At 46.5% G+C, this 23972-nt stretch overlaps 1 protein-coding gene across 1 annotated transcript in view; it reads right to left on the bottom strand.

Annotated features, from left to right (window-relative positions):
- ENPP6 (ectonucleotide pyrophosphatase/phosphodiesterase 6) overlaps positions 1 to 23972 on the bottom strand; it is an 81025-nt gene that overhangs the window by 43425 nt on the left and 13628 nt on the right. The window contains exon 2 of the mRNA XM_055567434.1: positions 6442 to 6621. Within this exon, the coding sequence (XP_055423409.1) occupies positions 6442 to 6621 (180 nt within the window). The remainder of the gene's footprint in view (positions 1 to 6441; positions 6622 to 23972) is intronic.

The raw sequence follows: 23972 nt of genomic DNA, 5'->3' as shown, positions 1-23972 counted from the left end.
CAGCCTCACTCGCCCAATCTGATCCTCGAGCACCAGCTTCCCCCAGGCCTGGGACCCTCTCCTCTCTGCTTGTAGCCTCTCCCCTGGCTGACCTTCCTGGCCACAGTTTCATCACCCTGGGTCCTCCCTGTGCCACCTCAATGTATCTCCAGCTCCCCTCTCTGAGCTCTGGGCCTGTGACTTGACAGGGTCAACTCAGACATTCCTCTGCCTCCACACCACTCCTCTTTCAATTTCCCAGGTTAGGCAAAGACTTGCCCTCCCTCTGTACCAATCTGTAAGCCAGAAACCAAGTGTCCGGCTGGTCACTGCTCGATCCCTCCATCCCAGATCCAGTGCGTCACCAGGTCCTGGTGATTTTAACCCCTAAGTGTGTTCCCAACCCCCCCGTTTCTCCCCACCTCTGTTACCCTCGTCCACACTGTTCTCACCTCTCTCCTAGGTCCATGCAGGACCTTCCTGGTGGGCTGGCTGCCCTTCATCCACCCCCTCCGGATGCCTATGTTCCCCGCTCCAAGGCCCTGCCAGAGTTCTCTTATCAAATTTACATACTATGCTGTCCCCTCCTTCCTTAAGGCCTTCCAGTGACTTCTAGTTCCTCTCAGGATAAGAATATATTTTTCAGTTGGCCCATGCATGGAGCCCGGCCTGACCTCAGCTTCTCTCCACCCCACCCACACCCCATCCATCCTCCTCTCTTGGTTTTTTGAACCTTCCAAGCTCCTCTCATCTCTTAACACATGTCATCTGCTCAGATCGGATGCTCCTTCCACCACTACCCTCCCGCCATGCCCTCAGGTGTTAATGTACATCGCCCTCTAGGGTGAAACCAGATCCCCTATTAGATGAGGTCATAAGGCAATCGACTTTTCGTCACTATACTTTAAAGAAGTGGACTTTTCATTTATCCGGGCAAGTTTTAGATTATCATCTGTCTCCTGGACTGGATGGATGGTAAGTTCCCTGGGGGTGGGGGGCAGAGGCGGGGAGAGCCTGTTTCTGGTTTTGCTCACGGCTGTCTCCTGAGAGCTTATTACGGGCCCTGAGTCACACCCTTGTAAGATGTTTTATGAAGAAGCAGATTTGCCATGATTCGTGAAGAATGGGAGTACGTCCCTGGGTTTCTCTTTAAGGCTTTCCAATGACTATAATGGACGTTGCTGAGAAACCTTGGCTGAGACATCATCCTGTGAGAGGAGCCTGGCTGTGGCTGAACAGCTCTGAAGGCTCAGGAGAGCTGGGGGAGCAGTCCGCAGCAGGCAGCACTCCAGAGTGACACCACCCTCCCCAGTCTCTCTGCTGCGGGACTGGCTGAGCCTCGAAAGGAGGCTTTCAAAGATCGATCCTGTCTCTGAGACAACCTCTGACTTGAAATGCTAATGTGTCACCTTTTCCTTGCTGATGCAGACAGACCACGGCAGCAGCGGCACAGACCTTACCCCCAGGTACCAACAAACAGAGGAAAGCATCCCAGGTGCGTTCAACCCAGAGTTGTTGTTCAGTCACCAAGCAATGTCCGACTCTTTGTGACCCCATGGACTGCAGCACACCAGGCTTCCCTGTCCTTCATTGTCTCCCTGAGTTTGCTCCAACTCGTGTCTGTTGAGTCAGTGATGCCATCCAGAGACTCTCAGAAAATTCTGACCCAAGCCTACTCTTGGCAGACAACATGAATCAGAGGGTTTGGGGGGCTGTTATTGATACTTTGATGAGTTTTTAAGACATGTTTCTCTCACATTGGAAAAAAAAACCCAAATCTCCTAGATATTACAGATGTATAAATGTTGTCATGTCAAAGACCATCTGGTATTTCTCATCACTATATTCTCTTGTATTGTATGAGCACTGAATTGTGAGTATAGTATATATGTGTTTGTTTTTCTAGCAAAAAAAAAAAACCCCAAAAAACAAAGAACATAGTTTTGATCAGTTTCCTAAAGAGATCTTGATTTATAAGTGTAGGTAACCGAAAATTACTTACTGACTAAAGCCTCTTCGGGTCCTAAAATTGCAACCACCTTAGAGATCAATGCCAAACTGGCAGCGTTACTGGAAAATTTAGTGAAAATCTGGGTCCCTGTGTTTGAATGTTTGAAAAAAAATTCCAGCCTTTAATCCAGATGTTTGGAGTCACATATAGATAGAATCCAAGAACTTACACATTAGCATGATTGATGCTCGGCTCCTAGACTGCCCCCAGCCTAAGTTCATTCATCTAAGTTTGGCCAAGGGAAAGCTGTCAGGGATGTAGCATGGTGGGGCAGGGCAAGATGCTGTGAACAGTCCGCAAGTCCTGATCAGTAGCCAGGAACTGTCTCCTCACTTATCCAGACTAAATCAACTTGATTTTAATAACCGAAACTTGACTGGGAAGCTTCCTTGGTGGCTCAGACAGTAAAGAATCTATCTGCAATGTGGGAGGCCTGGGTTTGATCCCTGGGTTGGGAAGATCCCCTGGAAGAGGGCATGGCAACCCACTCCAGTATTCTTGCCTGGAGAATCCTCATGGACAGAGGAGCCTGGTGGGCTACAGTCCATGGAGTCACAAAGAGTCAGACACGACTGAGTGACTGAGCACGCATAAACTGGACTGGAGCTGGGTCACATACCCACCTGTTAACTCCCCACCCAGCCCACCTCTGGGAGGCAGGGGAGGAGAAGCTGGTTGGAAATGTGTCTTTTGCCACATAAGGTGTCTTATTTGTCTCAACACCTGCACAGGATAGAGGCCATATCCACACCCAACACCATCCCCAGCCATATGAACATTTGCCCCCTGTTCTTCCTGACTGCTTGGCCTTATGGAGTTAGTGCTGCAAAATCATGACTGAGTATGTAAACTTAGAGTCTCCAGACGCTTGCGCCAAGAGTTTTAACCACAGACTCCTAAAAGGCTGTTGATTTTGTTCCTTTAGGGGGGTTTCATCAGAATCGTGAGAATAAACTTAAAAACTTCTGCCATTGTTTGAAGTAACCTCAGTTGTTCACAGAGCTCAGATTCTATCTCCATGCAATGGTTTACTTACCCTCCTATATCCCCCATGTCACCTCCTCTCCTCAGGGCATCCTTCTCCTTGGTTTGGTCTCCATCTGAAGTGAATATTGGAGACTTTTCTTTTCCCCCGTTCAATAAAACCCCCTGGACCTCGAACCAGAGGGATGGAACAGGGGAATAAAGTTAGGGGATGATACACCCTCAACTCATCCTTCACAGAGCACTCCTAGATCCTGGCTTATCTGGGGGAGCCCTCCCTCCAAGTATTTGATTTAGGGCCTGGGATCATTTCCTGAGGGGATCATCTCCCTGCTGCACAGCTCCATGGCACCACTGGGTGGGGAAATAAAGGCTCTGTTTACAATATTAAATTTCTCAAGACTTGAGGTGGAGTCCTTTGGACTCTTCACCAGTGATCAATTTTTCAGTCTGCCGCTTTATCTACCTGACAGGAAGACTTGAACTCCTGCCATTTCTAAATTGCACTTCTAAATATTGACTTCATGGCGAGACTCGAACTGTCATAACACAGCTCACTGGAGCAACGAAGATTTCCCAGGCCTCGTCAAGAGGTCTGTACAATGTCCAGTGGGGAGTGGAGAGGGGAGAGGAGGACTTGAGAAGAAAAAACCAAGTCACATTTGGAAGAAACGCCACTGCACTCTGCTTAATCTTGCAGAGACCAAGAACCACACCGGGCCAGGCGCTGTGTCTGGAGGGGGCTGAGGCGGGAAGGGAAAGGACAGCAGGGACCGTTAATGCCTCGGCGGTCAGCCAGTAAGAACGGAGGGGCTGGAGCATGCTGGACATGGGCTAGGCAGCAGGGCCTTCAGAGCCAGTAGGTTCTCAAGGAATCTGAATGTGTGGATCCAACTTACAAGGACTGGATGGTGTCTAAGAAGCCAGAGACTTTTCATCCAATTTCTATCAAGACTTCCACACAGCCAGACAGTTAGCTAATCTTTGTTTGGAAGGAACTCTAGGAGGTTATCTTTCTTAGCTTCTGCCCTCCTGACAGGTAACACCTTAAACTGACCTCAAGGTGTATTTGTCCTGTCACATTAGCTGGGACTCAGAGAAAGTGACTGGCTTTTTTTGCCCTTCAGGAGCCATTTTGGAGGTGTAGCAAGATACTTTACATGCAAACTAGCATCAAGACTTTGTAGCTACTCGGTGATATATAAATTCAAATTGTTGATTATGGTTACGGAGCCAGATGCCCCAAGGTGAGATCAAGAATGATGCTCTGTAATAAGGCAGAGAGAAGTCTGAAATATGGCAACTGTCTCCTTTAGGGTCTTCCCCCCCCTTTCCACGAGCATCGGCATCCAAAGCCACCCAAAAGGTCATGGGAGAGGGGGAACATAGGCGGATGAAGCATGTGGGGAGAAGGGAGGAGATTCCGGGGGAGGTCCTCTTCAAGGCAGGAAGAACTCAAGTTCCAAGACACGGAAAGTTAAATTAACCCGATACCGTGGAAGGTGACCCTTATAGCATTGGGGCAATATTCATCTTGATGGTCTGTTCTGAGATGGTTCTAAGACAGTGCAATCCATCTGTGCCTCTCCTGGGCCTATGCACCAGGATCCTTGTGCTTGTTGATGCCGATTACTGAGAATGACCTCAAAATGTAGCAGCGTTTTGCTCCGGACCTCATCACATTGTGCTGAACCTGAGCTTGCCTCCTCTCGGAGTCTGATTAGCTTGGCTGAGGCACCCACTTGTTTTCTTAATCTTATGTCCAACTGTTTGAAAAATGGAGCCTCCATTTAAGGTGATGGCATCTTCTAAACCCTACCCTTGCTTGAAAGCTTCTTCTCACGTCAGCCAAGGTAGCCATTAGGGACCAAACCCTAGGTGTCTCCTGAAGCAACTCTAATACTCCCCCAACTCTTCATCTGCCAGCAGGACTGGTCTGTCTGTTCCACTGCTGGGAGGTGAAGTAGCAGATATGATATGAAAGCCGCCCTGGTCGTCCCAGGCTCACCTGTGGACCCTACTCACTGCTCGGTGGCAGCTTTAGAGCACTTGCCACAGCATGGCAGGTCGCCCTGTTCTCCATTTGTCTGTGTTCCACGCTCCTCCTCCAGGAGCTGGCATGGCCTTGAATGCCCTGAACTACTCTCCATGTGACTGCCGCCAACCAGCATCCTCCAAACTCCTGCTCAAGGCCCACGTCCTCGATGTGAGCCACCTGTGACTCAGCCTGGGCTTACTCACCCTTCTCTCCAGGCTCCCCCATTCTCCCCGAACCTGCCACGCTCTCACCATTTCATCAGGCTACTTTGCCACCAGCAAAATCCCTCCAGCAGCTTCTCCGCTTGTATCCCTTCATTTCTTCTAGGCCTCCCCCATCTCTCCTTCTACAAGAACAATCATCTAGGGTTGCACCATGAAGCAATAGAAAAAAAGTGTCTGCAGCCACGTGTGTGGAAAAGTCAAATTGCCCACTTGCCTAGCAACAAGTCCCATCAATGGGAAGACAGAGGTGAGTCGATTATTTCGTTGTCATGGAATCCTGTCATCCTTAATGACAGAGTTTTGGCTGAGAAAATGAGAGCCTCCCGGACTTCCCTGGTGGTCCAGTGGTTCAGACTCTGCGCTTCCACAGCAGGGAGCACAGGTTAGATCACTGGTTGGGGAAACTAAGATCCCACAAGCCATGTGGCACAGCCAAAAAATAGAACAAAAGAAAAAGATGAGAGATGCTGAAGCCTCCTTGCGGCCTCCAGGACAGTCTACAAGACTGCTTATCTCCCTCACTGAAGTAAGTTAAATCCTTCAGTTTCTCACTGACCTACGATGTGCAGGCAGACTATTAATACAGAGGCTTCATTTAATGCACAACCAAAAAAGTTGCAAGAGCTTTGAACCCTCTTTTCAGTATTGTAGGAGATCTCAAAATCTATAGAACTGGTACGCGAAATTCTTTTGTAAAGCAAATAAGCACCCTATTACTTATCTCTCTTGGGTATCCAAAATTTTGCCCATGAAAATGCATGCTATACTGCAGAAATATTGCTGGACCAAGGATAGTAAGAGATGGCATAGTGTCTGGTCTGATGCTACTGTTCAAACCAAAATATAAAGGACATTTCCCTGGTGGTTAAGAATCTGCCTGCCAATTCTGGGGACACAGGTTTGATCCCTGGTCTGGGAACTAAGATCCCACATGCCACAGGGCAACAAAATATAGAGGAACACTTCCATAAGCCATTTTTTGAACAAAGATCCCACTTTTCCAAAGCCTGGCTTGGTCTTCAAACACATCTGCATGCAGCAAAATATAAAGAAACACTTGCAGAAGGTGCTTTTTGAACAAAGATCCCAGTTTTTCAAACCCTGGCTTGGTCTTTAAACACCTCCCCGTGCATGCTTGTCCTCAGAGACGCCACTGTACTTTGAGGTTTGGGAGGCTGGAGTGGCCTGGAGGTCAGCACACTCACCTGGCCAGTAGTACATGTAGACCTTCCTCTTGGCCTTGGTCAGAGTGACCCACAGAGGTTCTGATCCGTTCCACCAGAGGGGCAACCGGCTGTCTCTGTTGATACCTAAGTCAAATGACTTGTTGGTGTCGGGGTCCCACATGTAGTTCCCGGTCATCTGATGGACCTCACAGTGGCGACCTGCATTAACGAAGACACAAGGCTGTCAGTTTATTGCTCTGGTGTTTTTACATGTCATCTTTATTTTCTGAATTTATAAGCCATTCACGTTCATTTAGGGAGCAGAGAACAGCATACATTCTTGGTTTTTTATATTATTATTTTTTTTTTAAATCATAAATGTTTCTTTTCTCTTAGATTAGACCATAAAGGCAAACAACCCAGTAAGAAGTCCAATACTGACTGACGATGGGCCATCTCAAGTGAAAGTAATTGGCCAAGTCTGAAGCTATTTTAAGTTAAACTGAGACCATCGTGTGTAAAACCTGAGCCATTGTTCGTGGCTCGACGTCTAGAAAAGAATCAGTGTGCACACTGTAGATTCCCGTGGGCGTGGGTTATGTTCTCAGCCCAGAGTTCTCTCCGCAGCCTTTCCAAGCCCTCCTCCCACTCGATCACGAATCTAGATGCCATGGAGTTTGCTCCCATTATTCCCCGGATAAAGAAGAGTTATCGCTTCAAGTGCCGAATGATGATAGAACCCCTGATGTTTGGAACAGAATGGTGAAAAACAGACTCCGCTTTGAAAAACAAAGCAAGAAAACAGCCCTCCCAGTGGAGTGTGGCATAGACACGAGAGGAGCCTCTGTTGGGTGCAGAAGTGAAAGACACAGCGCTTGGACTCATTTGAAACATGAGGCTTAAATTATTTATTTTGGAGCAATCTGTTACATCTTTAAAGTAAAAATAACACAAACATTGGCGAGTGCATCAAAAATTGCTGTGATTTTAGTGAGCATCATTTGGCACCAGGATGAAACGTGCTTCATCGAGCTCACTGACGACGCTTCATCAAAGCGGCTTTTTTGTTCCCTGTTTGTTTGCTGTTGTTCTTTCTTCTTGCCAGCGCCTACCCCTCAACACCCACACTTTACTTTTAATCAAAAAAAGGAGAAACCGTAAAATATAATTTTGAAAATTTGTAGACTCAAAATATCCCAAAGTAAAAACCTTTTATTTCATCATAGAAACTCAGGCGTTCCACCAGTGATGCTTTCAATGTAAAGCCCAGAGAGCCAAACGCAATTATTTTTGCCCAAAACTATAGAGTTAGTTTTTCGACCCTGACCAAAGCTTTCACATGTGAATTGACAGAATTAACAAATAAATAAAAACTTTGAGCAAATTATCCAATGACTAAAGAACTTCTTAGTTTCATTTATTCCTCCAACTAACATTTATTAAATGCTCCTATGGACTGTACATTGTGATAGATGTAGAGATTCGCATTTGAATAAATGTGGTCCCCATACTCAAGTACCTTGTTATGCGTGTTGCTGTTTAGTTGCTAAGTTGTGCTCGATTCTTTGCTCCTCTGTGGACTGTAGCCCTCCAGGCTCCTCCGGACATGGGATTCTCCAAGCAAGAATACTGGAGTGAGTTGCCATTTCCTTCTCCAGAGGATCTTCCCCACCCAGGGCTCGAACCCACGTCTCCTGCACTGGCAATTGGATTCTTTACCACTGAGCCACCAGGGAAGCCCTTGTTATGTATAGCATTAGCCAAAAAGTTCGAATAGTAGGGAGAGGGGTGTGTGTGTGTGCGTGCATGCAGCAATCTCTACTTTTAATTGGAACTGTTTCAATTACTCTAGGAGAAATGCATGAAACCCAGATGAAAGCAGGGGCTAATATGATTCAGTTTTGAAAATGTGCTGTATTCAGAGAAGCATGAAGCAAACAAACACAAAAAAATTTTTAAGTATTTACAACTTCCATCCTTTACTTGTATGTCTCAGAAACCCTACAATATCATTTGATGAAATTTCCCTCTTCTTTTCAACACTCACATTCAACCCTCTAGACCCAAAGTTTACAGGCTTTCTCACTATCCTTTGCTCTTTCCCTCATGGGTGAAACGTGATGGCCTCCCCTAGACTGTAGAGCTGTGATATGACTGGATTATGGGGTGTGTGTGTGTGTGTGTGTGTGTGTGTGTGTGCACGCACATGTATGTGTAAGAGAGGGAGGCAGAGAGAGAATGTTCTCCTGGAGAATTTCTGCTAAACTAAATTCTCTACCTCTCCCACTTGTATTTTTTAAATACCCATAAGGCCTCACTGAGAGCTAGGATCCATGTGTGCAGCTAATGCACAGCTCTACCGTATTTTCACATTTCAGATGATGAGGTCTTCTTTCCTGTGCTCATCTGGGTCTCTTCACTTTTTCCCTAAAGGGTCTTTGGTTCTCAACAATAGGTAGGACCTAGCATTAGCTTTTGTATCTTCTTTCCATACCAACTGGTAATGGCGCCTGTAGACTCCGGTGAACCTCAGAGACCTTGATTATGGCCCTCTCCAGGGAAGTGCCTTTGAGACAAGACCTCCAGAGATGGCTTTGGTCACCACCAGCACCCGGGCTGGTCTGGGCTGGCTCAGAGGGGCACATCCGTTCTAAGGGGAGCTCAGACCTAAGCAGGTAAATCATCCATCCCCACTGCCCTGAGACCCAACCCCTCTCCAGAGGATGAATGACATGAGCACCAGTGGGGAGGGTCCTGACCACTTCCTGGGAGAGGATGGTGCCCAAGAAGACCCCGGAACCAGTGGTTTCCCTTCTATCATTAAAGGGTTTCGAAGTGAAGAGGGAGATCTTTCAACAAGAAGGTCATCTTGGAACCCTGTTCAGAAAGTGGGTTTTATTCATTGGGGCTTCCCCAATAGCTCAGTTGGTAAAGGATCCACCTGCAATGTGGGAGACCCCGGTTTGATTTCTGGTTTGGGAAGACCCGCTGGAGAAGGGAAAGGCTATCCACTCTGGCTTTCCTTCTATGATTAAAGGGTTTTGAAGTGATGAGGGGGCTCTTTCAACAAGAAGGTCATCTCGGAACCCTGTTCGGAAAGTGGGTTTTATTCTTTTAGTGGATTGGGCCTTGAGTTGAAGTGAGAGGGGGTATTCTTCAAAGGCTTAATCACAGATGCCGGGCTGGCCCCCAGGGGCATCCCTTTGTTCTGGGAAGCAGTGCCTTTCAGGGAAGCCAGCAGGAGACAGTCGCTCTCCATCTCCTCGTCTGCTCAAATCTTCTGTCCCAGCTGAGCTGACTTTCCTTCGCATGAATATATGAAGGCTGGCAGTCTGGCTGTGACAGTCTGAGTCTGCTCTTCCTCAAGCTGGTTTCCTTACCCACCCTGGCCTTCTCTCGCTCTTTTGTTTTTATTGCTTGGGCAAAAGCGGAAAAGAACAGAACAGAACGGAGCACAGTGTACCGGCTTCTGCAGCCCACAAGCTCTCCTCTCCATATTTCTGCCTGACCCGTGTCTATTTTTATGCATCTGCAACTCTTCTCGATTTTTCTCCGCTCTTTCTAAATGGAGCCTCCTGTAGTTTGATTACTCGGACCCTTTGCTCAAAACATCAGTAGAAACTTTCTTGACACCGTCACAAACCACAAATCCCAGGTGGATTTCAGGTACGGTGTTAAGGAAGATCTGCCTCCTCTCCCTCCTCCCCCACCTCCTCCAAATGCAGCTCTGTACACACATATGCCTATGAATACATACATGAATTGGAGAAGGTAATGGCAACCCACTCCAGTATTATTGCCTGGAAAATCCCATGGACCGAGGAGCCGGTGGGCTACAGTCCATGGGGTCGCAAAGAGTCGGACATGTCTTAGCAACTACACCACCACCACCACCACCACATAGATGAATACCTGGCACATAGTAAAACCTCTGAACATTAACTTACATTATTAATATGAAGGTAGAGAGTCACACCAACAAATGGAATCTGGAGATCAGTTGGAGCCTCCTTTCTTCTGAGCTCTCCACGTGATTTGTCCCAACCCCATTTCCACTGAATTCTTGCACTTCCCCATGACACTCAGTACATCGCAGGCATCTCTCCTTCTAGACTCCTGCTGCCATGACATATGGCACCCCAGAAGTGACGCTCACTGCGTGGCACAAAGAAACCCGCTCGCATGAAATATACATGAGTCGGGTAAACTTAACTGGGGATTCAGTGGGGCGCGAAGAGGAAGACTGAGAGCAGTACAAAGAACTTCGGATTGAGGGTCAGACATCCGTGTTCTTAAAAGTCCTTTCAGCTACCCCCACCAAGGTTTCCTTCTTGGCCCCTCACTCAAAAAACTCTGGCCTTGTACACCTTACTGATTCATCTCTGCTACACAGCACCTACCTCCAAAGTTTCTCCCTGAATTTCAAAGTTCTCTCAAAAGCAGTTCAGCCCTCCGGAGCTCCTGCATCACTCCTAAGTCTGCGTAGCTCATTAGCTTATGCATGCGTGCTAAGTCGCTCAGTCCCGTCCAACTCTTTTTGACCCCATGGACTGTGGCCTGCCAGGCACCTCTGTCTATGGGATTCTCTAGGCAAGAATACTGGAGTGGATTGCCATGCCTCCTCCAGGAGATCTTCCCGACCTAGGGATTGAACCCAAGTCTCTTATGTCTCCTGCATTGGCAGTTGGAGAGTCTCAGTTGGAGACCGAACTGAACTGATAAGCTAATGAGGGCTTCCCACTAGTGCCTCTTGGGAAGCCCTCATTAACTTACCAGTTCAGTTCAGTTCAGTTGCTCAGTCGTGTCCGACTCTTTGCGACCCCATGGACTGCAGCACGCCAGGCTTCCCTGTCCATCACCAACTCCCAGAGTTTACTCAAACTCATGTCCATTGAGTCAGTGATGCCATCCAACCATCTCATCCTCTGTCGTCCCCTTCTCCTCCTGCCTTCAATCTTTCCCAGCCTCAGTGTCTTTTCCAATGAGTCGGTTCTTCGCATCAGGTGACCAAAGTATTGGAGTTTCAGCTTCAGCATCAGTCCTTCCAATGCATATTCAGTACTGATTTCCTTTAGGATGGACTGGTTGGATCTCCTTGCAGTCCAAGGGACTCTCAATTGAGAGTCTTCTCCAACACCACAGTTCAAAAGCATCAATTCGTCTGCGCTTAGCTTTCTTTATAGCACAACTCTCACATCCATATATGACTACTGGAAAAACCAAAGCTTTGACTACACGGAACTTTGTTGGTAAAGTAATGTCTCTACTTTTTAATGTGCTGTCTAGGTTGGTCATAACTTTTCTTCCAAGGAGCAAGAGTCTTTTAATTTATTAGTTTATAGAATCCTTTAAAAAATGGGGGCAAGGGGAAGGAAGGAAGAAAATAAGGAAGGACAAAAAGGAAAAAAAACAAAACAAAAAGAAAATGTTTCTTTGAACAGGAACTGCCCACTTCAGAAGGCCATTCTAGTTAGAGTTGTTATATTTATTTTAGCCAAAAAAAAAAAATGTAAGATTCCCAGTTAAATTTGAGTTTCAAATAAACAATTTTTTACTATAAATATATCCCCATTATTCCATGGAACATACTTTTCCTCAAAAATTATTTGTTGTTTACCTAAACTTCTAATTTAACTGAGTATCCTTTACCCTATCTGGCAATTCTAGAGAAAGCATTCTTTATTTGCTCCTATTTCATAGTCACAGTGAAGGAGAAGACGTGAAATCAGGAGGTATTCAACTGAGGTGATAGCATGTACAAATAATGATGAGACGAGGGGGTGAACGTTTTATTCAGGTAAAATGTAGAACTTTCCACTCTATCACTCAGGGCTCCCTTTCCTGGGAAGACAAGATCTCCTTAATGACACGCTGGGCTAGTACACTTCAAAACAGTCGGAGCTTCACTCAGCCAAGGTCCTGGCATGACACATGTATGTTGTCAAAGGGGTTGTTTGCAATGGGGTGGCCAGGGCCCTGGGGGGCCAATAAGAGATGGAGAAGCAACCCGGGCTTATTCCACTTTCACCCATCGTGCACCTGTCCCCCCAGGCTTGAAGGGCAGGGGGAGCTGGTGTAGCCAGCAGGGAGCCAGGGGGAAATCAATACCCAGCCTCTGCTGTCTCCCCGATGCTGTCCAGCTGAGGCAATCCGTGGGACCCTCCAGGGGCTCCAGGCAGGCCAGAGAAGGGGGAGGAGGGCAAAGAGACCAATAGAGAATTCCTAGCACAGCCGCCAAAGAGAATCCTAAGGTGTGGGCTTCTCAAGAAAATCAATCGTGTTGACTTCTTAGGTGGAGGAGTGAGTCCTTAACTGGATATGGGGGCCTCCTGAGCCTGAGGTCCCGCCACACGGCCTTGTGAGTGCATATGCCCCTACACACATCTCAGGAATGGAAGACACCCCAACTGGTTTCCTGTTCTAACTTGTGCATGCGTGATACTCAGTCGCTTCAGTCGTGTCTGACTCCGTGCGACCCTATGGACCGTAGCCCTCCAGGCTCCTCTATCCATGGGATTCTCCAGGCAAGAATACTGGAGTGGGTTGCCATGCCCTCCTGCAGGGGATCTTCCCCACCTAAGGATCGAACTTGCGTCTCAGGTTCTTTACCATCTGAGCCACCAGGGAAACCCCTGGCCTAACCCACCACCTGTGAATTCAGAAGTAAGGAATGACTCTCCACATTTTCTAGGTATTAGCTGCAAAGGGGTTGAATATTTTGTTCACTATCCCAGTGCTAATAGATTGTATGTGGACGATGTGGGTACAAAGAGATATGAGTGACTTGAACTTGGATCATCTCTCTTTCATCATCATATTCTGGGCACTTCACTTTTCATGGTTGCAATAGTTTTAGTGGTTATATTTGCAATCTGGAACATAAAACCATGCTGATTTCAAGATGAAACCTCTTGGCCTTTTTTAGACCATTTATTTATGTCTCTAAATACACATGCTGAGAAACAACGACATAATGAATTCAGTCACTAAACACTCAGTTTCCACAACCAATGAGGAATTTCTCTATTATACAAAAGCTTTCTGAATTCTTGGGGTGTCTAATCACCTTTACAAAGTAATACTAATCTTTAATACTAACCATTCATTGTTTTTCTGACATCCATGTGTTTCCATTAGATGAATATGGCCACGTCTGCTAGATATCAAAACAGCTGGTTGAAAAATGAAGTCATACTTTAGGCACATCAGTTTAGTCAAAACATAGAGATATAAATACAGCTTACAAAATGTTAATGCGGACTTTGGAAGTGATTCTTTTAGAGCATACATGTTTTCACCCAGAGGCAACCCTCAGGTGACTTCTGAGCCCAGAGCTGCACCTGCAGAAGTCTGGGTTATAAGCATGTGTGATGGACACCCGGCACCAGCTGTGGGCAAGCTGCCCATCTCTGAGAGGTTGACGGGGAAGGAGGAGACAGCATGAGTGCGTGGTCAGACAGGTCAGAGTAGGGGTGAAGGGGTCTTCCCCTGTTTCTAGCTGTGGACATTGAGGCTAATCTTTAAATTCTCAAGGCCTCACATTTCCATCTCTAAAATGGGAATAATAATAATACTTCCCTGGCTGGCTGTGATGATTATTTAAGACAAAAATAGTTTAAAAACATATGTAATGCTTACTGTGTTCCAAGGTTTGTTCTAAGTCCACCTGTTACAGGTTGAACGGTACTGTGCTGTGCTTAGTCGCTCAGTCATGTCCGACTCTTTGTGACCCTATGGACTGTAGCCAAACAGGCTCCTCTGTTCATGAGGATTCTCCAGGCGAGAATACTGGAGTGGGTTGTCATGCCCTCCTCAGGTTGAATGGTACCCTCCCCAAAAAGATATATTGAAGTCCTCAATGCCCAGTACCTCAAAAGGTGACCTTATTTGGAAAGTGGATCTTTACAGAGGAAATCAAGCTCAAGTGAGGTCACAGGGGGCCCCTAATCCAATCAGACTGATGTCCTTATAAGGGGGGGCATTTAGACGTGCGCATAGAGGAACGATGCTGTAAAGCCACAGGGAGAAGATGGTCATTGACAAGCCAGGGAACACCAGGGACCCCAGAAGCTGGGGGTGGTGAGCAAGGACCCTCCCCTGGCACCTTCAGAGGGACCAGGGCCCAGCCAACTCCTTGGTGTCTGGCTTCTGGCTGCCAGAATAGCAAGACAATGCGCTTGTGGTGTTCCAAGGCACCCAGCGTGTGGTACTTACAGCAGCTTTAGGAAAGCAGCACGTTTAATCTTCACGATCACCCTAACGGGCAAGTACTCACAACAGGCCCACTTTACAGGTGAAGTAACTGAGGCCCAGAGAGGTAGATTGAATTCTCACACCGGTAGGTGACATGGAGCCAGGATTCAACTGAGGGAGCCTGGACCCAGAGTCCTCACTCTTGACCACGATGATCCTCTAACACTAGCTCACCGGGGGTCACTAGTTCACCTGGCACTGGGTACCCTCCGCAGCCTTAACAAACCCGCAGAGATGGAGCTGCTGCCGCTGCTGGACCAGCTTTCATGCCATCATAGAGCATCCGCCCTCAAGGACCGGTTGACTTCTGGGGACCCTAAGGGATCAGGGGTCAGGTTCCAGGAATCAGCCCACTCAGGAAGCACTTTACTTGGGCTGGAGTTAGACTCAGGAGGGGTCATGACCTGAAGGCCAAAAGTCTGAGCCACCTTGACAGGTGTCTGCTGATCAGCTTAGTAACAGGACTACTTAGTTACCAGGTCTCGGCCACCTTCCCTGTACCTGGAACTAGATGCTTCCATCTCGTTTAGTCTTCAACACAACTCTGAGAGGCAGATAAGACTGTGCTCGTGTGGCAGGTGGGAGAGTAAGGCTCAGAGTGGCTGAGGGGCAAGGCTGGTGCCAGGGAGCTGGCAGGAGAGCAGAGTTCCAGTTCAAAGCCAGGTCTCTGGGACTCAGCGCCCGCACCCTCCCCAGTAGCCTCTGCCCTCCGGCCACTGGATGCCTCCCCAGCCCACCAGGTCATTTGGGTAGAAACTGCCCCAGATCCAGGGACTGCCTCTGAGGCTCTCCCCGAGGTAATCACAGGGAGGAGCTCGGATCTTCAGAAAAGCCAGACCCGCCTGCTGCTGGCAATTGATTATCATGCACAAACTGTACCATAAATATCTCTGAAGGAGGGGAGACTGCCAGACAAGGGGTGCTAACAAAGCTGACAGGACTCCTACCCGCCTCTCCTTCTGGAAGGTGTCCAGCTGCAGAACGAGAGGCTCCTTCAAAGGTCTGCAGTGTAGGGGTCTCCAGTTAAAGGATGCATTTTAGAGACTGAACATATCTACAGACATCACCTCAAATTGACACGATGCCAAGAAGTAACTGCACGCTGGATTCAGAGCTCGGCAGCCTGAGAACATTATATAAGCCAGACTTTTCCACCGCTAGACTCCTCTCTGAACTTTTCCATTTGGAGGGTCTAAAGATGAGCTGAGACCCTGTTTAGACTAGTGAGTGTTCAGGAACTACTCAATACCCAAGAGATACGAAAGAATGAAGAGTGAACTGCTCGAAGTACTGACCTAACTCACAAACTTTAATTGGCTTTATGGGTCACCTCTGCTAGGAAATACATCTTATTTTCTTAACTTGTTCAAAGACAGAATTTGGTGTGTTAAAGAAGCGATTTCAAGCAAAATATGCAAGATCAAGTTGAAAGAAAAGTTCACAATTTGCACATCTTTAAATGCAACAACTGATGTATGTGCTAGACACAGTCCTGATTAAGTCTGAGTCACAAATATTGCAAGTCCAAGATAACAGGCTTTGATTATAGTGTGAAGTGTAGGGACTTGCAACAAAAATAACCCCAGAATGTTAAGAGGGGAGAGATTTTTTGATTAGAGATATTCATGCTCAGAGTTTTGAGGTCACTGGACTCAAAAGAATGTATTATTTTTCTGGAATATGCTAGCTTGGTGTAATTATTTAGCAACTAGAAGACAGGTACAGAAACAAAAGTTATTTCCAGAATAAGGACAGAAATGTAAGCTTGGGACTTTTAAACACTCTTTATTTGGGGAAAGCTAATTTTTACCAAAGCTCAAGGATATTTCCAGACAATTTAATCTATCCTCATCTCAGCACAAAGCTGGAAAAGAACGTGAATTGATTACTGCATTTAAGATGGAATCCCTTCTGAAACACACTCCCATTTTATTGAGCATTTCTGTGCTGTGCTTTGCTTAGTCACTCAGTCGTGTCTGACTATTTGCGACCCCATGGACTATAGCCCGCCAGGCTCCTCTGTCCATGAAATTCTCCAGACAACAATACTGGAGTGGGTCATCATTCCCTTCTCCAGGGGATCTTCCCAACCCAGGGATCAAACTCAGGTCTCCCGTACTGTAGGCAGATTCTTTACAGTCTGAGCCTCCAGGAAATACATCATACACAAGAGAGAGCCCACCAATACCTCGGTCTAGAAGCTTCTTCTCCCTCTCCCTAGTGATAAAGCATCCAACTCCGCCCCACTTAGCCACCCTCCCCTCCCGCAGTGACGTCAGGTCAGCCACAGTCCTCCTGCTACTGGAGTGGGGTGACTTTGGCATAAAACAGGCTCCAGCCACCTCCCATCCTGTCTGCCTGCAGGTGGTGGGAGGCCCTTTCTGTGTTCCCTCCCCATAAATTCACCCAGGACAGGAGTCTTCCTCCCACCAGGGCAGGGGGTTGCTCTAGTTCTCCTGCTGCCCTGACCTGTGACTGGGGCAGGGCTGGGGATAAGGAGGGGAGTTCAATTCTGCTTAAAAAGGGGGAGGGCACACTTAGGTCCTGGATCCAAGCCATGTTCGACGATCCATCTTTTCAACTGGTGTACAACCTGGAATGGCTGATGGGCGATCTCCAACAACAGGTACCAAAACAGTATTGGATCAACCATTAATGACAACAATTGATAGAGAATGATCAAATTCAGCTATTCAGGCATGTGAGGTAATCACAGTGTTAATGAGTCAACCCAGTCCCTGGTGGCTTAGTTGTTAAAGAATCATCCTGCAGGGCAGGAGACACAGGTTCCATCCCTGAGTTGGGAAGATACCCTGGAGAAGGAAATGGCAACCTGCTCCAGTATTCTTGCCTGGGAAATCCCATAGACCAGAGCAGTCTGGCGGGGTACCCTCCATGGGGTCGCAAGAGTCAGACAGAACTTAGTGACTAAACCACCAGTGTGAACCCACCAATCTACAGCAAACAAACAAAACCCCCATGTGTGAAGTATGATGCTAGCCCATGCAAGTTCACTGCCTTGGGTCAGGTGTGGCCGTAGTAGTGAGACCAGTCTCCCACATCATGGGATTAAAAAATCAGTTTAGGTCATGGCTGTAGCCACAGCTTATGTGCCCAGGTCAATGAGCAATCTGCATACAAACAGCGTTTGGAGCTGACGCTGCACCTGGCCTAATGATCTGTGTACATAATTCTGCTTAGGTGCTCTTAGCATATATAAAATGTGTTGAAAGATAACTTGCCCTGGGGATTAAAGAGTAACTCAAACAAGCAACTCATCACATGGCTAGGTGTGAGAAGTATCTCTGATGTATTGAGAGCTTCCCAGTCCAAACTGAAGACGTCATCTGAATAGAGGAGCTTTTTGAGTTAAAAATAGAAGCATCAGGAAGGATGAAAACTGGCAGGAACTGAGGACCAATGAGAAGCACGTGGCCGAGTGGAAAGCACTTTGGAGCCCAACAGATCAAAGTCTGCCCCGTGCTGGGATCTCACACAAGTCATTTAACTGCAGAGAGCCTCAGCTTTTTCCTCTGAAAAACAATCATACCTTTGTGCGTGCTAAGTCGCTCAGTCGTGTCTGATTCTTTGGGAACCCATGGACTGTAGCCCATTCTGCTCCTTTGCACATGGTATTTTCCCAGGCAAGAATACTGGAGTCGGCTGCCATTTCCTACTCCAGGGGATACTGCCAATCCAGGGATCGAACCCTAGTCTCTTGGGTCTCCTGCATTAGCAGACAGATTCTTTACCACTAGCGCCATCTGGGAAGCCCCATACGTTTGTCCAGAGTTAAATAATTTGGGGTAGGCAAAACTTTAGCATGATGTCTGGCACACAGTAGGCATTGGGGATGTGCAAACTATCACCTAAATCCTCTTTTAAAGGGCAACCCTATTGGGCTTCCCTGGTGGCCCAGTGGTTAAGACTCTGAGCTTTCAATGCAGGGGGAGTAGGTTTGATCCTTGTTGGATCTCTCATCAGGCAACTGATATACCACATGCTGTGTGGCCAAAATAATAATAATAAATAAATAAAGGGCAACCTTATTAAACAGCATGCAGTGATCAATGGCTCCAGGAGGGATAAGGCTGGGCAGCCTATTTATTGTCTCATAGTCACACACAAGCCCTTGAAGTAGACTCTCAAATCCCCTTAAAGGGGTGGGGGGAGAAAAAGGCAGTACCACCCACTACCATTACTCAGGAAGGTTTGTAACCAGTGAATCCCCAGTTCAGAAACTAACCTCAGGCATTTAGGACAGCTCCCCTGCGCCTGGCCCGACACTGCCCTCTACTGGCCGTCACAATAATCACCACTCGTAGCCTCACCCAGGATCTCGCTGGGCGCCGCACTCCTTTGCCAGACTGGTATTTTGTTCTGACATTTTTCATATGTAAAGGCATCCCAGCATCCCCAGAGCTGCTTGTGAAGATACTAAACATGCTGAGGATTCAGGTCGAGGCACAGAGAGAGGCCAGCGGGGCCAGGCGGCCACATACTCAGGGCAGCCCCCTTAGTCGCTGAAGCAAACGTGAGCCTGTAGGAGGAGGGATCCCTGGTCCGGACTTGAGTAGTAAACCAGTGTCAGACTAATGGGACCTAACCGAGAATATGCGATTCTATCAGACAGATATCGCGTGTGGGAATAAGTGAACAGCTTTTCATTTTAGATTGCCAGCTGTTGCACAGCCAGCAAAATAAACTTGAATATTAGGAGCACAGATGCTTTGCACCATTGCCAGGCAAGCGAGCAACACTGATGTGAATGCTCTCAAAGACTCTCCCTCTACAATAAGACTACAAGATACAATATAACTAGATCTTGGGTAACACACACACACACACACATATGCACGTGAGTTTAAAATATTGCCAAGCTCACAAGTGGTCCCAGGTCAGTAGCGTCCCTTCTTTCTTAGCAAAGGAAATGAATATTTTCTCTTAAGTAAAGTTCCAATTTAAGCCCTCAGATTTCCCACAGACTAAGTTCAATCAACTGTGAGCTAAAAGAAAGAAAGAAAGACCTAAGACACAGAGAAACAAATCGTATGGCTCAGGCAGGTAGCTCTTAGCCAACGACCTTTGCCTTCCTTCCATAGTGAATAATCGTTGCAACAGACCAGCCAGCAATTCTAGTTTCCAGCCACCCTTGCATCCAGGTGGAGCCATGACCCGTGGTTTGGACAAAGGAAGGAAGGCAGAAGAGGTAGATGCCATTTCCAGGCCTGGCCCACAAAGACCACGCTTGGGGTCCTCTAGGGGCTCTCTTGTCCGCTAGCAGGATGCTGGCGCTCAGGGTGATCCTGGAGGCCACATGTTGAACACGGCAGAGCCCGTGTCAGTCAGTGTCCTTGAATGACCACACAGGCCCCACGTCAATCCGTCAACTTGACATGACGGCAGTAACAGAGAAAGACCCAAAGTGTTAAACCACTGAGATTGTGGAGGTTAAGTGTGCAGCAGTTGATTTTACCTTAACTAATCAGTCATTGTGAACATCAGCAGAAACAATAAACCACAAATTTAGCACCAAGGGCTTTAGAGTTTTGGGATTATCATATTTAGAATACGAAATACGCTTTATGACATGTTTAAAGAAATAAAAGAGAATCAACATTATCAAGGAACAAAAGACTATCAAAAATAACCCGGCAGGATTAAGAAAGAATCCAACAGAACTTTGGATGTTAAAAATATAATCATTTAAAATTTGGTGGCAAGATAAATCGCAGAATAAACACAGCTGAAAAGATAGTGAAACTGAATATATAATTGAATGACCCAGAGGAAAGAAATTCAAGAGGAAGAGGTCAAATATGAAAGAAAGACTGGGGTGGGGTGGACGGTGGTTCCTTAAAAGATACATCCCCCCAGAGCTTGTGGATGTGATTGTACTTAGAAAAAGGTTCTCCACGGGTGAAATTAAGGATCTTGAGATGAGATCATCCCAGATTATCCAAGTGCCCTTATAAGAAGAGGACACACAGTAGCACAAAAGGAGAAGACGATGTGACGATGGAGGCAGAGATCAGAGTGATGAATCCACAAGCCAAGGACACCGAAGAGTTCTGGCAGCACTGGAAGCTGGGAGAGAGGCATGGAACGCTCTCCCTCTGAGCCTCTAGAAGGAACCAAGCGCGCCGACATCTCGATCTCAGAGTTTTGGACCCTCGAACTGTGAAAGAAAAACACTTCTGTTGTTTTAGGCTACCTGGTGTGCGGCAATTTGTTACAGCAGCCGTGGGAAACTAAGACAAAGGCAAGAGATGAGGATAGAGTGGGAAGTTCTGCGTTACATCGGTTAAGAGCTGCAGAAGGAAGAACAGGGGGACAGGAGGAAGGGCAGCGTTACATAATGGCTATGTAATGTTGTTCCCCGATAATGGATGATACTTTCCCAAACTGATGAAATACAGAAATCCTTAGACAAGGGACCCAACATACTAAAAAGCAGGTTAAAATTTTTTAAGACTTTTTTTGATGTGGACCATTTTTAAAGTCATTATTGAATTTGCTACAATATTGTTTCTGTTGTTTTATGCTTTATGTTTTTTTGGCCTCGACCAAGGATCGAACTGCTACCCACTCCTACCCACTTGAAGGCGAAGTCTTAACCCCTGGATCACCAGGGAAGTCCCAAAAAAGGTTACATTGTAATACCAAAATTTATACTCAAAAAACCCATAATGAGAATGATGAAAATCCATGTCTTCAGAGTCTATCTGTACCTAGGACTAGGATTTCTGGGTCACGGGCAGCATTTTCCCAGGACAGTTCTGATTCCTAGCTGTTGTTTCTCATTCTCAGCAACTTTTTTCATTTTCAAAAGTATCTTCTTGATTTGCACAGATTTTGAATGTCACCAACTCCCCCCCCCACACACACACAAAAGACAAAAATAGCAGTACCAACATCCCATGGACAACATCTACCACAAAACTCCCTGTGAACCTCAAGATAAAAAAGCCTGTGAGAACCACCCAACCAGGGCCGCAAAGAGCCATGCGGCATGTCACATCTGTGGGGTGAGCAGAGGGAGAGTTTTGTGGACCCTCTTCTAGAAAAGTCCCAACATCTTAGACCTTTGTATACTTGTCACGCTGTCCTGACTTGGATGACCCCTTGTCCTAATTTGGATTCTTAAAAATGCAGTTTTCTTGCCAAAAAAAAAAAAGCTTTTAATGAATCTAACCATGAAGAAAAGTCAGACAAATCTAAACTATGGCCATGGTCTTCTCAAGAATGTCAACATGGTGGAAGTCCAAAGGAAACAAAAAGGCAGGGACGTCAGTCTTGATGGAGAGCAAAGAAGCATGGCAGCAAAGTGGACTGCTTGAACCATGATTAGATTTTTCATTTCAGAAAAGGTTATAAAGGATATTTTTTTGGCAATGGAGAAAAATCTGAAAATAATTGTGGTCATATGGAAGTATATCCTAGACATGCTGCATTATTGGGGGGGGGGGCAGGTAAAGTGTCATGATGTTAACAATTGACATTCTTTTTTTGGCTGCACCATGCGGCACATGGGATCTTAGTTCCCCGACCAAGTATCGAACCTACGCCCCCTGCAGGGGAAGCACAGAGTCTTAAACACTGGGCCACCAGGGAAGTCCCAGAAATTCACTTGCAGCTGATTTAGCAGGCACAAAAGCCAAAATAAAACAGAACCCTGTATTTCTCACATGAGCATAAAAGCAAACGTGCCAAATATTAACAATGAGAGAGGCACAGCACACAGATGCTCATAATACTACTTCAGCATTTCTGTAGCTTTGAGACTTTTTCATTATAGAAACCTGGGGGATAGCCATATGATGGAATATTACTAGGCAATTAAAAGAAACAAACTGTGGACACCTGCCACCAGGTGACTGAACCTCACAAACAGTTCAGTCCAATTCAGTCTCTCAGTCGTGTCTGACTCTTGGCAACCCCATGGACTGAAACACACCAGGCTTCCCTGTCCATCACCAACTCCTGGAGTTTATCCAAACTCATGTTCATTGAGTTGGTGATGCCATCCAATCATCTCACCCTCTGTTGTCCCCTTCTCCTCCCCTCAATCTTTCCCAGCATCAGGGTCTTTTCCAATGAGTCAGCTCTTTGCATCAGGTGGCCAAAGTATTGGAGTTTCAACTTTAGCATCAGTCCTTCCAATGAATATACAGGACTGATCTCCTTTAGAATGGACTGGTTGGATCTCCTTGCAGTGCAAGGGACTCTCAAGAGTCTTCTCCAGCTCCGCAGTTCAAAAGCATCAGTTTTTCGGTACTCGGTTTTCTTTATAGTCCAACTCTCACATCCATACATGACTACTGGAAAAACCATAGCTTTGACTAGACGGACCTTTGTTGGCAAAGTAATCTCTCTGATTTTTAATATGCTGTCTAGGTTGGTCATAGCTTTTCTTCCAAGGAGTAAGTGTCTTTTAATTTCATGGCTGCAGTCACCATCTGCAGTGATTATGAAGCCCAAGAAAATAAAGTCTCACTGTTTCCATTGTTTCCCCATCTATTTGCCATGAAGTGATGGGATGAGATGTCATGATCTTAGTGTTTTGAATGTTGAGTTTTAAGTCAACTTTTTCACTGTCCTCTTTCACTTTCACCAAGAGACTCTTTAGTTCCTCTTCGCTTTCTGCCATAAGGGTGTCATCTGCATATCTGAAGTTATTGATATTTCTCCCAGCAATCTTGATTCTAGCTTGTGCTTCATCCAGCCTGGCATTTCACATGATGTACTCTGCATATAAGTTAAATAAGCAGGGTGACAATGTACAGTCTTGACATACTCCTTTCCTGATTTGGAACCAGTCTGTTGTTCAAAAATAGTATGCTCAGTGAAAGAAGCAAGACCCAAGGGACCATGTATTGAAAGACTCCGTTTATGTGAAATAACCATAAAAGGGAAAACTAAAAAGACATAAAGTACATTAGTGGTGATCTGGGGCAGACGTGGTGACAAATGGGAGTCAACAGTAAATGTGCATGAGGGGTGAGACCTCATGAAGGGTGAGACCACCAAAATGGGGAGAGGGAATAAGCAAAGACTGGAGAACAAGCAAAGACCGGTGAACAAGTCTTCACCGGAGGCTCCGTGTGAAGGGGTTAGCAGAAGAGAAGTCAGTGGAACTTAGCATAAGGGTGGATTGAGAGCAGAGAGGAAACTTGGAACCCAATGAAGAGTCTGTCGGAGGCAGGGATGGTCAAAAGATAAATTCCGCAGAGAGAGGCTGAAAGATGACACTGGATGTTGCTATTAGAAGGTTTGGCCTGTCCGGCTGTTTCAGAGCCTCAGAACCCAGCAGCTCC

Source organism: Bubalus kerabau, chromosome 2 (assembly GCF_029407905.1).
Source record: "Bubalus kerabau isolate K-KA32 ecotype Philippines breed swamp buffalo chromosome 2, PCC_UOA_SB_1v2, whole genome shotgun sequence".
NCBI lineage: Eukaryota > Metazoa > Chordata > Mammalia > Artiodactyla > Bovidae > Bubalus > Bubalus kerabau.
This window is presented reverse-complemented; position numbering and strand designations above follow the sequence as displayed.